At 44.9% G+C, this 14,336-nt stretch overlaps 1 protein-coding gene across 1 annotated transcript in view; it reads right to left on the bottom strand.

The window, feature by feature from the left end:
• Positions 1-859: 859 nt before the first annotated feature.
• slc8a1b (solute carrier family 8 member 1b) overlaps positions 860-14,336 on the bottom strand; it is a 218,449-nt gene continuing 204,972 nt past the window's right edge. Inside the window, exons 6-7 of the mRNA XM_063192230.1 lie at positions 13,326-13,601; positions 860-3,126 (exon numbers count right to left, since the gene is read on the bottom strand). Of these exons, the coding sequence (XP_063048300.1) occupies positions 2,750-3,126; positions 13,326-13,601 (653 nt within the window). The 3' untranslated portion in view covers positions 860-2,749. The remainder of the gene's footprint in view (positions 3,127-13,325; positions 13,602-14,336) is intronic.

Genomic DNA, 14,336 nt, shown 5'->3' with positions numbered 1-14,336 from the left:
ATGGCACTTGCAGGACATAGAAAAGCTTTTCTGATCTTTCAGGAACGCGCTGAAAAAATGTTCCAACTTTCAGCTAGTCCAGCCTCAACCTCAACTATTTTTATTTGAGTAAAATCCTCAAACAAGATTCCTTGGACACTGAAGGCCCTACAAGTCGTATATGGGTAGTTGTATTAGTGCCAAAAAGTCGTATATGGGGAGTTGTATTAGTGCCAAAATGGCCATTTTGGAGCCATCTCTCCTTGTGTAATTTTGGTGTATACCATATACGTATTACATTACATTACATTACACTTGGCTGGCGCTTTTCTTCAAAGCGACTTAGGCCGGCTGCACACCGGCTCCGACAAAGTGCGGCGCACTTTTGCTTCCGACAGAATTCGGACCCCCAAACCCAATTTCACACGAACATTGCATTGATAGTCAATGGGCGGCGCTGACAAAATAGAACTTGTCTCTAATTGCTAGTCTAATTGCTTGTCTCTAATTGCTTCAGCGGACATCGGCGCCAGTGTGCGTGGTTCGATTGAAAACAATGGAATCGAATTTTAGCTGAGCAATGCTCAGCACTTTGTCGGAGCCGGTGTGCGGAAGCCCTTACCGTTATATTATATTACAGAGTATTGGTTACAGTCCCTGGAGCAATGTGGGGTTAGGTGCCTTGCTCAAGGGCACTTCAGCCATGGATGTAGGGAGAGGTGAGGGCAGAGAGAGTAGAGAGAGAGAGGTTCCATTGGCCCATTGTTTCCTGATTCTATTATTGGGGGGGGGGGGAAATCCCCCTTTAGGCAGACCTAGGCAGACCTGAGGACTGTTCTATTCAATGCTAGGAGCATTATGACACGCCCCTTTAGGCAGACTGGAACCTGGTCACATTAGGTGCCCATAGAAACCTATTATGTTGGCATATCTCTATACTTAAAGAATCTCTGGTAAGGGTGGGATTTGAACCTGTAACCCTCAGATCTGAAGACCACCTCCCTAATCACTAGGCCACAGCTATCAGTTCTGCCGACCTCTAAGTACACCTTTCTCTAGTCTGCTCCCAGCCAGTGTCAGGGCAAAACCCTGAACAACATCGTTCAGCTGTTTTTACAATCAGCAGATCAACACAGACTCACACATGCATGCATGCACGCGCGCACGCGCACACACGCACACACGCACACGCACACGCACACCAAGAGCTCTGTGTTTAAAACAAAAACAAATCTCATCTCCTCATCCATGTTGAGTTCTGATTCTTGGACTCCATAACTTTACATTACATTACCTACTATACCATACCAATACAACCCTATCCCACACAGTCTCACCCCGAGTAGTCAATTTCTGACTACCTTTGACCAGACTCCAATTTTGGACATCTTGGATATAACTTCTACGTCACAATGTTGACAATGTGGCCTTAACCTAAACCTATCCCTAAACCTAACCTCAATGACGTTATGCTGCCACAAGGGGGCGCCTTTGAGGATTAAGTCACATTTTGACTCCAAAGGCATACCTCAGACGTCAAAAATTACAGTCTGGTCAAAGGTAGTGAGACACTGTAGACTATGCCATTACAACCCTATCCCAAGCTGCAGGATCACAAAAGTCAACCTCCCATCCCACCAAGTCACCATCCTCTGATCTCAAAACGTGGGGAGGATGTTTCTTTTCCTCCTCTTTTTTTTGTTTGTTTTTCTTTTTTTTCTAGCAGTTTGGTCAGTATATTCAGATCAATTTCGTAATAAAGGGTTGATTTTTTTTTGGGGATGAAATCGAACGTGCAAGCAGTCTGTCAGTCACAACAAGATTTCATCCACACAAACCATCATCCCCCCCGCAAAATCAGTCAGAGTCTGACCCATACACAGATGGGGAGAACATTTTGGGAGGAGGGTTGGGTTGGGGACGGTAAAGGGGGCGGGGGTACAGGTAAAAAAGAGAAAGATGTGTGATGAGGGGGGTCATGATCAGATCAGAAATGTCAAAACAAAGGACAGGGATGACAATGACAAAAAAAAGAGAGAAATTGCCGCTGTTGCTTCCATCATCTCCTTCGATAAGTCCGCTTTTTTGTTGTCATAGTGTTGTCTGTTCTTCTTAAGTTGCGTGCATGTCTGTCTGTCTGTGTGTGTGTGTGCATGTATATGTACATCAGTCCTGTGTCAGCTGTGCTAATGTATGTATCTAGCAGGTGTGGGGATCTGTGTGTACATTTGTAGACTTCTTCATTTGTTTTTAATGGATGCATGTCATGTGTCTGTGTGTGTATTTGAATGTATGTACAATTTTAATCAGTCCCTTCATTTCATATACGTATATGCATGTGGATGTACATTTGCGTTAGTGTCATGTAGGTATGCAGATACGTATGTGTTGTGGGTTTTTGTGTGTGTGGCGTGCAAATGGGTGTACACATCATTTGTGTATGTACTGTATGTATCTATGTATGTACGTATGTATGTATTGTACTTTGTATGTATGTACGCATATGCATCTGTATGTATGCGTGTACCTTGTGTCAGCACGTGTGTGTGTGTGTGTGTGTGTGTGTGTGTGTGTGTGAGTACGTGTTATACTGTATGTGGGCGCATGTGTGTTGCAGCTGTTGTTGTTGTCGTCGCGCACGCGTGTATGTATGTGTATGTGTGTGTGTAGTGATGGCGGTTGGTGGTGGCGTGGCGCTCCATTCCATTCCGTTGCCACGCCGCTGCGCTGCCGTTGCCATGGCGGCGATGCGATGTGCAGGATTCTAGATCTAGAAGCCAGCGATGTGACAATAGGCCTCCAGGGAGCTGAAGAGGATGTAGAGGAGCCACAGGCTGACGAAGAGGCAGGTGGTGACCACCTTGGCAGTCCGCGGGCCGCCCAGCTCGCCGCCGATGTCGGGCCGGCGCCGGTACATGAGCACGAAGACGCAGATGAAGGCGAAGATGGTGAAGAGCGTGACGGAGAAGGCCAGGTTGCCCGGGTCCACGTGGAACTCCTCGCCCTTGGAGTAGTGGTAGATGGCGGCGATGGACCACGCCACGCCGATGCCCAGGAACACGTTGACCGCGTTGCTGCCCGTCACGTTGCCGATGGAGGCGTCCGCGTACTGGTCCTGGATGGCGGCCACTTTGCTGGCGAAGGTGTCTGGAGAAAGGAGAAAGAGGAGAGGAGAGGAGAGGAGAGGAGAGGAGAGGAGAGGAGAGGGGAGGAGAGGAGAGGAGAGGAGAGGAGAGGAGAGGAGAGGAGAGGAGGGAGAGAGTGTGTTAGTAATAAGTGTATGCTGTGCATATCTACTGCACTGTACGGTACTGTACTGCACTGTACTGTACTGTAGTGTGTGTGTGTGTGTGTGTGTGTGTGTGTGTGTGTGTGTGTGTGTGGGCGTGCGTGCGTCTTCGTGTGTGTGTGAGACCCATACACACTTGGTATTTTTGCGTTGTATTCTGCAAATTATCATCAACGTAATCACACACACACTTAAAACATACAATTTGGCAGTAGACAGCACAGTTTCAATGAGCAGACTAGTTGCAATACCTACTCTGGCCACCATCATACACAGGGCACCTTTACTGTAAGTGGTACCAATGTATGTATTTGAATATATTTATTGTAGGCCTTGAGCCTGTAACAAAATTAACTAGAAATGCACTCTGAGAGTGCAGACCTTCGCCAAGTAAGCTGTTTGTTAGAAAATTTGACTATGTTACACCCGATTTTTGTTTTAAGCCTTTCTGCCTTGTTTTTGTGTAGTGATAAACTGGAATGTCATCATTCACCCTGTCCCGCAATTCAATTTGTGGTCACTAGGGGCGTATAGATTTGTACGCTAGCAATGTTGAAGAATCTTTTAAAAAAGTCCTGGTTCCGGTTCGTGATCCAGATCACCACCAAATCACTTGTTCCTTTTTGTTAATTTCCAACAACTCCACAAAGTTTCAGCCAAATCCGATCACAAGTTTTCGAGTTATCCTGCTGACAGACAGACAGACAAACAGACAAATAAACAGACAAACAAACCAACGCGACCGAACCAAACACAACCTCCTTGGCAGAGGTAATAAGAAGTCTTCCTTGCGATGTGCAATATGAGAAAGTTAATCAGAAAGTGGGACTCGTTCCAGGTGTCCTGTACTGTGGAGGTAAGGACTTGGCGAAGACAACGGTACTCTGCTTTGCATTGCGGCGCTAAAGCCTCCACTTCACTGTTATATCCGCTGGAGCAGGTCACCTTGGCAGTTGATATCCTTTCACGTAAATTGCCTACATGCATAAATACATACATTACACCTATTTTGACTTTCCAACATTTCGCAGAGTGACCTGAAGTACACCATCCAACTTCTCAATTTCTGTTCTATTTTATTTTCTCTCTCTCTCTCTCTCTCTCTCTCTCTCTCTCTCTCTCTCTCTCTCTCTCTCTCTCTCTCTCTCTCTCTCTCTCTCTCTCTCTCTCTCGCTCCGGTGAGGTCTCATTTGTTTGTAGGATCCCTCAGAATCGCAGAAGCCACAAAGCAATTTGCTGGCCAACGATCACTGTTAACCTCTAAACTGAAAAGGTTAAGCAAAATACGTGTACTCCTTCCTTGCCTGAGGAACAGCTCCTTGCTGAGCGATACAGTGGTTCGGACTGCAACCTTTAAAGTAAAAGTGTATTGTTCTGCCATGGGAGCAGCTGTGGGAGTCAGCTATCTGGTCTGGGGTGCATTTCTCAAAAGAGACGTTGTTAGCATGTTAGCAACTTCAATAGTTGCAAATGGGAAAATGCAACACACCATGAAAACAACAGCTAATGTAGCTAATGTAGTAAGCAACTTTGGTTTCGAGAAATGCACCCCTCCCTGGTCTGCTCCTAAACGGCACAGAAGCAGTGGACGAGCTCTTCTAAAAAGGCGGAGGCCTCTTTGAGAAGAGAAGAGAAGAGAAGAGAAGAGAAGAGAAGAGAAGAGAAGAGAAGAGAAGAGAAGAGAAGAGAAGAGAAGAGAAGAGAAGAGAAGAGAAGAGGGATTTGGGTAACGCTGGGCTCTCTATATTAGGGCTAGCTCTTCAGAGAAAATCTGCGGACAGAAGCTGAGAGGTCAGCAACGTATAATAGGTGGATGGAGAGATTACATTACATTACATTTCACTTAGCTGACGCTTTCATTTTATTCAAAGCGACTTACAGTTATTATTTGTCAGGGTATTGGTTACAGTCCCTGGAGCAATGTAAGGTCAGGTGCCTTGCTCAAGGGCATTTCAGCCATGGGGGTCTAGGGAGAGATCAGCTGGGATTTGAACCTTCAACCTCCTGATTGAAAGACCAACTCTCTAACCACTAGGCCACGGCTGCCCCTAGAGATAGAGGAGGATTGAGGACGGAGGAAAGGAGGTAAACTAGGAAGAGGAAGAGGAAGAGGAAGAGGAGATAAGTGGAGAGGGATGGAGAGGAGAGAAGAGGAGAAAAGGGAATAGAGATGGAGAGAACTAGAGATAGGCCTAGACAACAGAGAGAGAGAGAGAGAGAGAGAGAGAGAGAGAGAGAGAGAGAGAGAGAGAGAGAGAGAGAGAGAGAGAGAGAGAGATGGAGACGGAGACAGACAGACAGACACACTGTAAGTGAGAGCAAGTGATTTGACTGCTGACTTTACTTTCAAAAAGTATAAGAGCAGGAAAAAGCTGATTCCATCCAGAACCTCAGAGACTGACTTCACAGCACGGGGGCAGTAATATCTCTCTCTCTCTCTCTCTCTCTCTCTCTCTCTCTCTCTCTCTCTCTCTCTCTCTCTCTCTCTCTCTCTCTCTCTCTCTCTCTCTCTCTCTCTCTCTCTCTCTCACACACACACACACGCACACACACACACACACAAACACAGACACACAAAGACAGGTGCTGCTTCTGCTCTGGTGCATATCTGTCCGCCATCTGTGTGCACCTGTTGTGACTGTTTGAGTATGTGTGCTTTGCAATTCTGTGCGCCTAAACATCTTACTCAAGCATTTATTTGGCTTCAGATGTACACAGTGATTCAGCATGATAGATGGTGAGCTTTAAGTACTTATCTAGTTGGCCACCTGCTATAATGGAGTCTTTGTACTTTTTTATTTTAATCTGCTGTTGTCATCAGTATGTTTGCACATCAAGCATGAGTAAGTATTAGCCAGGCCATGCCCTCCTAGTGATGCAACACCTTCGGCGTTGCTCAGGGCTGGCCCGAGGCATAAGCGAACTATACGGTGGCTAAGGGTCCCCAAGCCACCAGGGCCCTCCATGAGCAGCGAAGTTCCAGGAAGAAATGAATTATCCTCTAGTTTCCCTAGTCATGTATTTTTCCTCAACTGTCATTTACTACGATTAATGAAACAGGAGCCACTATACATTGGGTATGGGGGGCCCCCAGATGAAATGTTGCCTAGGGCCCCATAAAGGTTTGGGCCGGCCCTGGCGTTGCTTCCTGTCAGGCCAGGGGCAATGCAAACATCATTTCTGAGCTTTATTCATTATAATAGTGTTTCTCAACAGGGGATCTACAGTCCCCCAGGGGGCCTTGGGGACCCCTAGGGGGGGTGTTGAGAAGGATACAGATGAAAGAGAGCGGAGTTTAGTTGTAATTGGGAAGCATTTGTCCATTTTATTTTTTAATACTAAAGGGGGCGTTAGCAGGCTTATGATAAGGTTAGGGGGGCTTTTCTTGAAAAAAAAGGTTGTGAACCATTGCATTAACCTCCCTACCTAATAACCTTTTCTATGGAAGATTGGAAGACCTTATTCATGGGGTCTCAGAGGGTTTGCTCTTTAAAAAGCAAAGACTGTGGAGAAGCGTGTGTTCAGTAAAGGATCTGACCTTTACCAGTGAGACAGCGTATGATCTTCTCTGTTAAACTAGTGCAGGGTCTGTTTGAATAAACCGCTGCTCTGAGATGCCAGGACTTATTAACCATCTTCTGGACTTCATAGAATCAAAGACTGCAAAGTTTATTCTATTTCTTCAAAGATCTGGAACTCCTATGCACAGCCAGGTTCCAGGTGCTGGTGAAGTGCAGTCATCAGTAATCCATAGTAAAGAAGACCTAAATAAAAAACAGCAAAACTAAGTTCACCAGTGTGTGGTGATCCTTCTTCTTTACTATTTATTCTATTTCTGCTAACTGCAAAGTCTATTCTCTATTTATTTAAGTTCAGAGGACAATCTAGGGTTCTACAAACTAAAGACTAAACTATACGTGTAGTATTTACACTGTAAAGGATGTTGTACTCAGATGCCAGACTTGTTCACACCTAAAACATGCATGCAGGCACGCACGCAGGCACGCACGCACACACGCACACTCACACACCTGGGTGACCTCATTAATAGGCCCCTCTTAATTAGCCCAGCACCTCTGATTACTATAATCAGCCTATAATCACACAGTGGCTTCCATCAGGTGAACAGAGCAGAGAGAGAGAGAGAGAGAGAGAGGGAGAGAGAGAGGGGGAGAGAGAGAGAGAGGCAGACAAAGAAAGAAGGCAAACGGTATGGGTTGGAAGGTGGTGGGGGCTTCAGGTTGAAGTGAACCTGTGACTGCAGTGACATGCGCAGAGCATTCCGGTTTCAAATGGAATGTTGTCACTATTTGGTTCCGGAAAATTCCGTTAGCATGTCTGGAACAGCCTTCTGTAACTGCAATATTTCCGTGAACATGGCCACCTTTGGAATGAATACAGAGTCTACACGACTCATGCTCAAACTGAATACTGTCACTATTCCGATTAAAATCGAATTATTCCTCGCAGGTAACTGTAGTGTTCACACATCCACCTGCTACACACACGGGGGGCTCATACATTTCTTATGAAGCACATTGAATTGCTACTGATCTTTTTGTGTGAAACACATCGAGTTGCTCATGTATGGAATGCGCTGTACAAATAAACTGCCTTCTGCCTTGCCTTGCCTCACACTAGTACAGCCAAAACACTGGCACATGAGGTCGGGATACGTTTTGAAGAAGGGAGGTGATCTTACTTCCTCCCAAACAATGTTATTTGGTCAGTCTCAATTTGATAAAATACTGTGTATAAGTGACTGCTTTTTGGCTGTGGAGGGCAGTCACGTACAGCCATTGTTACTGGTGTCCTAGCCTGTGCCACAGCGAGCACACATACAGTACGTATGTTACTTGGCAGCAGTGTTGCCAGATGTACAATTATTATATTGTTCGACTTCGTACCATAATTTTCTCAATTTTGTCCTCCGTACGATAAAAAAAAGTTTTCTTTCAATTCATTTAGTCAATGTCTTGAAACAATCATTTTGCCCATAATTTCCTCCCGAAAAGCCCCCCAAAATGATCATTTTGAGGATTTGGTACGACAGTTCAGCATTTTCCATCTGGCAACACTGCTTGGGAGAGAGCTTTGAGAGAGCGCTTATATCAGAGAGAGTAGAGAGAGAGAGGTTCCATTGGCCCATTGTTTCCGGGTTCTATTATTGCAAGGGGGAGGGGGGGGAAATCCCCCTTTAGGCAGACCTAGGCAGACCTAAGGACTGTTCTATTCAATGCTAGGAGTATTATGACACGCCCCTTTAGGCAGACCGGAACCTGGTCATGTTAGGTGCCCATAGCAACCTATTACATTGGCACATCTCTATATACTTAAAGAATCTCTGCTTATATCTCTTCCTCTCTTGTCTTCATTTTTCTTCATCTTCCTCCTGGCATTTCCATCTTGCCTCTGTCTCTTCCTATATCTCCTACTCCTGCTATTCACACCATTTCTCCGCTGTTTCTTTCTGTCGCTAATGGGATGGGATCTCTTTCCTTCTGCGTTCTCCCTCGTTCTTTTCCACTGCACGCTTCTCTCTCCATCTGTCTTTTCTGCACGCCTCGTCCTACCACCCTGCAGTATTGCTTTTCTCTCCCCTTTTCCGCAATTCTCTCATTTCTTTTTGAACACATTATTCCCCCCCATGCCTGTCTGTCTCTGTTAGCCTGGCATGGCATAACATGAAAATAAAGGGAGATGTACTGTAGACTCTGGGGTCACACCATAGGAAGAACTGAAGGTTGGTGTTGAGTCTGTTTAACTCAGCGTTTCTTAAACTTTTTCTGACCGAGGACCACTTTGTGCCCCCAAAAATGTTCAGGGACCACCTGTCAACTGGATTGACAGTTGACCGGTGCTAATTTCAATGCAGAGCCCTTATTTTTTACAAAGTAATTCACATGTACAGGCCTGTCTTATTTTGGTGAAAATATAACTCTACCCAGGTGAAAAACCCATATACTTAAAGTGTACTTTTTTTGACCGTACTTAGTACAAAGTGTACTATTTTCGGCGATTTAAAGTGCGCTTCATTGCACTATTAGTGCGCTGAAGCACTACTAAAGCAGTACTTCAGCACACTTGCAGCACACTGAGGATGCTAAATTGGCACCGCTTTTGGACAACTTTAAGTGCACTACAAGCATACTTTTGAAAGTATGCTCCAAACACGCTTTTCATGCATTCGTATGGCATTAATAGTGTGCTTGAGTACACTTCTATAACATTTTATTGTTACTAGAAGTACAATAAAAGTATATTAACTTCATGCTTCTTTGGACTACATTGGAACATTTTAAGTCTGTAAAAAGTACATCATATTAAGTATTGTAAATATATAACAGGTATGCTTGAAGTATATTTACAGTACACTCCCAAGTACAACGAATAATATAAATGTAATACTACAATCCATGCTGGTTCTCAGAGCTTGTACATTACACACAGCCACATGTCACAGTAGTGATACAGTATGCATGCCTAGCACAACTGACATTTACAGTCATTACATTGTTACAGAGATTTCAGATACACATTTCACATTATTTCATTCTTGTTCCACCTTCCTGCAGTTGATCATTTGAATTGATCACGAATGGTGACCCTTGAACCTTTGTTTGGACAACTAGTTCCAACTTACCTTTCACAATGATACCATGGGAAGTGTGAGTCTATATATACCAGAACATATACGTGACCATCATAATGACGGTGGGAACATGGCCATTTTTTTGTGTACCACTTTAAAATGTTAAAACTCCTACAATAAACGCAGAATATAACAATGAGTAATATTTTCATGCAAACCAAAGATATTCCTTAGAGGTAAATGGATTTCTGTTTGAGAAATTTAGCTCCAAGAAGTGCATTGCATGATGGTACATGCATGATGGTGCATGATGGGTAAATTAACTTTGTGTAAGCACACTTTGAATATATTTGGGTGAAGTACAATCATGGTGCACTTAGAAAAAGTGTACTTGCAATATGTTAAAGCGATTTACTTTAAAGCGCACTATAGAAAATCACACTTCAAAGACATTTGGGTGAAGTGTAATCATATTGCACTTTAAAAAAGTACAATTGCAATATGTTATCAAATAATACACTTTTAGTAAGTTCACTATTAGAACACTATTAGTATATTCCTCTAAATATACTTTAGCCAAACATCTTCGAAGTACACTTGAAGTATGGTTCGCTAAGTGTACTTTTTTTGAGAGCAACTTAATTACATCTAATTTTAAGTACACTTTAAATAAGCATATTGTAAACATACTTTTTCTTAGCACAAAAAGCACGAGTGCACTTTTAACATGCTAAGTACACTTCAGTCATGCTTTTATTGTACTAAATTGAACCACTTTTTCACCTGGGTAGCTATATTTAGCTTTGCAATAATGTCATGAATATAGCCTTCATCTAGCTTGTCTTTGGACAAGTAGCAATCCCCTTGCGGACCACCTGAGCTCTGTCGCGGACCACTAGTGGTCCCCGGACCACACTTTGAGAATCACTGGTTTAACTGCACACAATAGGTTAGTGTAGCCTAGGGTTGACAACTGTCCCTTGAAATACGGAATCGTCCTGTATTTAGAAAGAAAAGTATGGGTTCCATATTGATCTGAAACGAGACACGGGACGTTAAGATGCAGGAAATTACGTCTGAGGATTTTTTTTTGTCTTGGGGACGACCCACAGACCCCCACAACAATGAAGTGTCCCATATTTGTTTCATTGACCCTAGTGTAGCCATGTTGTTGGCTTGCTAAGGCTGCCCAGACCACTCACTACACAGTCTCAAAAACACAAAAAAAATCTCGATAAACAGTGAGGGCATCTGAATCTGAATATTGCTCTCAATCTCATACATAACATTTCAATATCAATGTATCGTTTTATCCGTGTTTGAATAACTCTCTCTTAGTTTGTTTTTTAATTAGTAGTAAAACCCAGATACTAAATCAAAACTCCAGGCATTTTTTTTCTGCTGGTAGGTTTTTTGTCTAGTCTTTCAGGCCATGTCTGTTTCTAATCAGGGGTGGCTTCAGAGCTCTTCAATGACATCAGGGAAATGGCAAGCAGGGTCCACTTTATTAATTAAGACTTCTTTAATTAAAGCTGCTAAGAACATCAGGCCATGCCCCGCTCTTAAGATTAGGTCATTTATTCAGGTGCCAGCCAAAAACCAAACCAAGTGCACAACTTGAGCGAATGTTTTCTTGGATGTGCTCTTTTAAAAAATTCTACACTGTGTGCACCTGGCACAGACATGCCAGGGCCACAGAGACCATATTGGTGTTGGAGTCCTTGAGGCCCACAGTGCAACCAACACACACACACACACACACACACACACACACACACACCAGAGCATGGCAACCCGACCGAAGCCCGACGGGCCGGGTCGGAACCCGACGGGCCGGGCCGGACTCGGACAAAAAAAATAGAATATCTGTCGGACTCGGGTCGGACTCGGGCTTGAAGCAAACAGACATTGTGAAAAGTGTAAGCAACCAGAGGAAACGTTTCAGTTCATGCAAACGGCAGTTTTGTGATTAAAAAATAAGTAATTGAATATGCATAACTGAAAATGTTGGTAGGCTACTCCTGCGAGTGATTATTATTGGCCGTATGCACGCGCCAGTTACCAGTGGCAACATGGACGCTCACTCCCAGTCAGCCGAGCAGGAATGCCGAGTCAACTTGCTTTCTTAATAAGCGCCAAATCAACAGTTGTCAGTGAACGCGTGGTCTTTTGTTGTAGGCCTAGTGTAGGCCATGTTTTAGCATGCCTTCGATGCTGTCTTAAATGTTGAACATAAAATGACGAAGTTTGTCACTGCATTGCTCGCCAAGGATTACATTTCCAGCATGGAGTAGCAAGGAGCATAATATGGATTAAAGAAGACGCACACGCTACGTGGAGTTGCCTAAGGTAGGGGCGAAGAGGTTTCCTGTTACTATTTTGTCCGCTGTGACATTTCATGTCCTTCACGTAGGTTCTTAATTCTTGTCACTTTAACTGTAGGCTACAGTTGTAACTATGCGCGTGCAACCTTTCCTGATTTTATATTGACCGCATGGACATCAGGGGAAATGACATTCTCTTGGAGGGCCGAACAGGCTACTGTTCTTCGGGGTGAACTTATAGCCCATCCTTCAAGGAGCGGCATCTTCACCATGGCTCGCGGGGATTTATTTGCACTAACAGTAACGTAACAAATGCTTCCATAGGCGGGCTGACTGCATCCAAAACGTAGCCTATTCGTTAGTTTTCGCCTTTCTTATCCTCTCACGCCCCTCCCATGCATTCGATCACCGCACCCAACATCTCTGGTCTAACCGAAAGAAACATAAGGTGCGCTGTCACATGTGTGTGTGTGTGTGTGTGTGTGTGTGTGTAGCCTACTATGCGTGCGTAACTAAATGACTGTAGGCTACTGCAAATTGCCTCATCCTAACGTCTTTGCCTATCCTGGCTATTTATCACGTGCTATTTTGAGTATGGTGGAGCCCACATAGAAAATCTTGCTTGCGCACAGGTTCTGTTGTTATTACAGTGGTCTCGGGCTTCGGACAGGTTCGGACACAAACATTTTAATTAGTCTCGGGCTCGGGTCGGGGTCGATCACTTTTCTGTCGGCTGAGGGCCGGGCTCGGACAGAAAAAACCGGCCCGAGCCACACTCTAACACACACACACACACACACACACACACACACACACACACACACACACACACACACACACACACACACACACACACACACACACACACACACACCACACACACACACACACACACACAAACACACACACAGCACACACACACACACACACACACACACACACACACACACACACACACACACACACACACACACACACACACACACCACCCTAGTATATACTGTACCTACCTGGCACAGAGGTGCCAAGAGCCATGAAGACCACGGCGGTGACCAAATCCTTGAGGCCGACGGTGCAGCCGAATGCACACACACACACACACACACCATCACCACCACCCTAGTATGTATACTGTACACACCTGGCACGGACGTCCCGAGCGCCACGAACACCACGGCGGTGACGGAGTCCTTGAGTCCGACGGTGCATCCGAAGTGCGAGGCCAGGTCCCCGATGAGCGCCGTCAGCAGGCCGATCATGCAGATGGACACCACGAAGCAGGCCCAGCCGTTCCAGTAGTCTGTCGGCGGCACGAACGCAAACAGAACCTTCCAGAAGACCGTCAGGAAGTGCATGACGTAGTCGAAGCAGGAGGGCAGCTTCTCCTCGCCGCACTCCTCCTCATCGTCGTCCTCGCCTGCACAGGGAGAGAGGAGGAGGAGGAGGAGGAGAGAGGAGAGGAGAGGAGAGGAGGAGAGGAGAGGAGAGGAGAGGAGAGGAGAGGAGAGGAGAGGAGAGGAGAGGAGAGGAGAGGAGAGGAGAGGAGAGAGAGAGAGGGGGAAAACACAACAGGAAATTAGATATGGTCATGACAAAGTCGAAGCATGAGGGTAGCTCGCAGCACTACTCATCATCATCATCATCATCCTCGCCTGCACAGACGTGACAACAATAACAGAAGGGAGAAAGGAGAGACGGTTGGAGGAGAGAGAGGAGAGCAGAGAGATGGGGAAAACACACCTATGAATATAGAAAATTAGACAACAATTAGATGTGGTGAGATTGTTTTGCAATATCAAGGATTTTCAATGTGGTACACCAAGATAAAGTGTTACCAATGCAATTAAGTGGGATCAACTCTGCTCTCCTAAATGGGCGTGACTTTCCCACTGAACTTTATACATTCTCTGAGTCAAATTCTGACTCTGGAATCTGAAACTCCTAAAAAACAGCCTCCTACTAATCTGATTGGACGTGATGCATTCTGTGCTTCACTACCCAGGGGCAGAGCCATATATATTCAGAGTTGTGACAAGTGGGGTACAGGAAGTGGGTTGATGGCATCATTCACGTAGATTCAAATAGTTCTAGGCAGCAGCTTTCTTTTCACTAGAGACTAACAGAGAACAACTAGAATTACATAACAAGCAAA

Source organism: Engraulis encrasicolus, chromosome 24 (assembly GCF_034702125.1).
Source record: "Engraulis encrasicolus isolate BLACKSEA-1 chromosome 24, IST_EnEncr_1.0, whole genome shotgun sequence".
In the NCBI taxonomy this organism is placed as follows: domain Eukaryota; kingdom Metazoa; phylum Chordata; class Actinopteri; order Clupeiformes; family Engraulidae; genus Engraulis; species Engraulis encrasicolus.
Note: the sequence above shows the minus strand (reverse complement) of the source record. Positions and strands in the feature narration are given on the sequence as shown.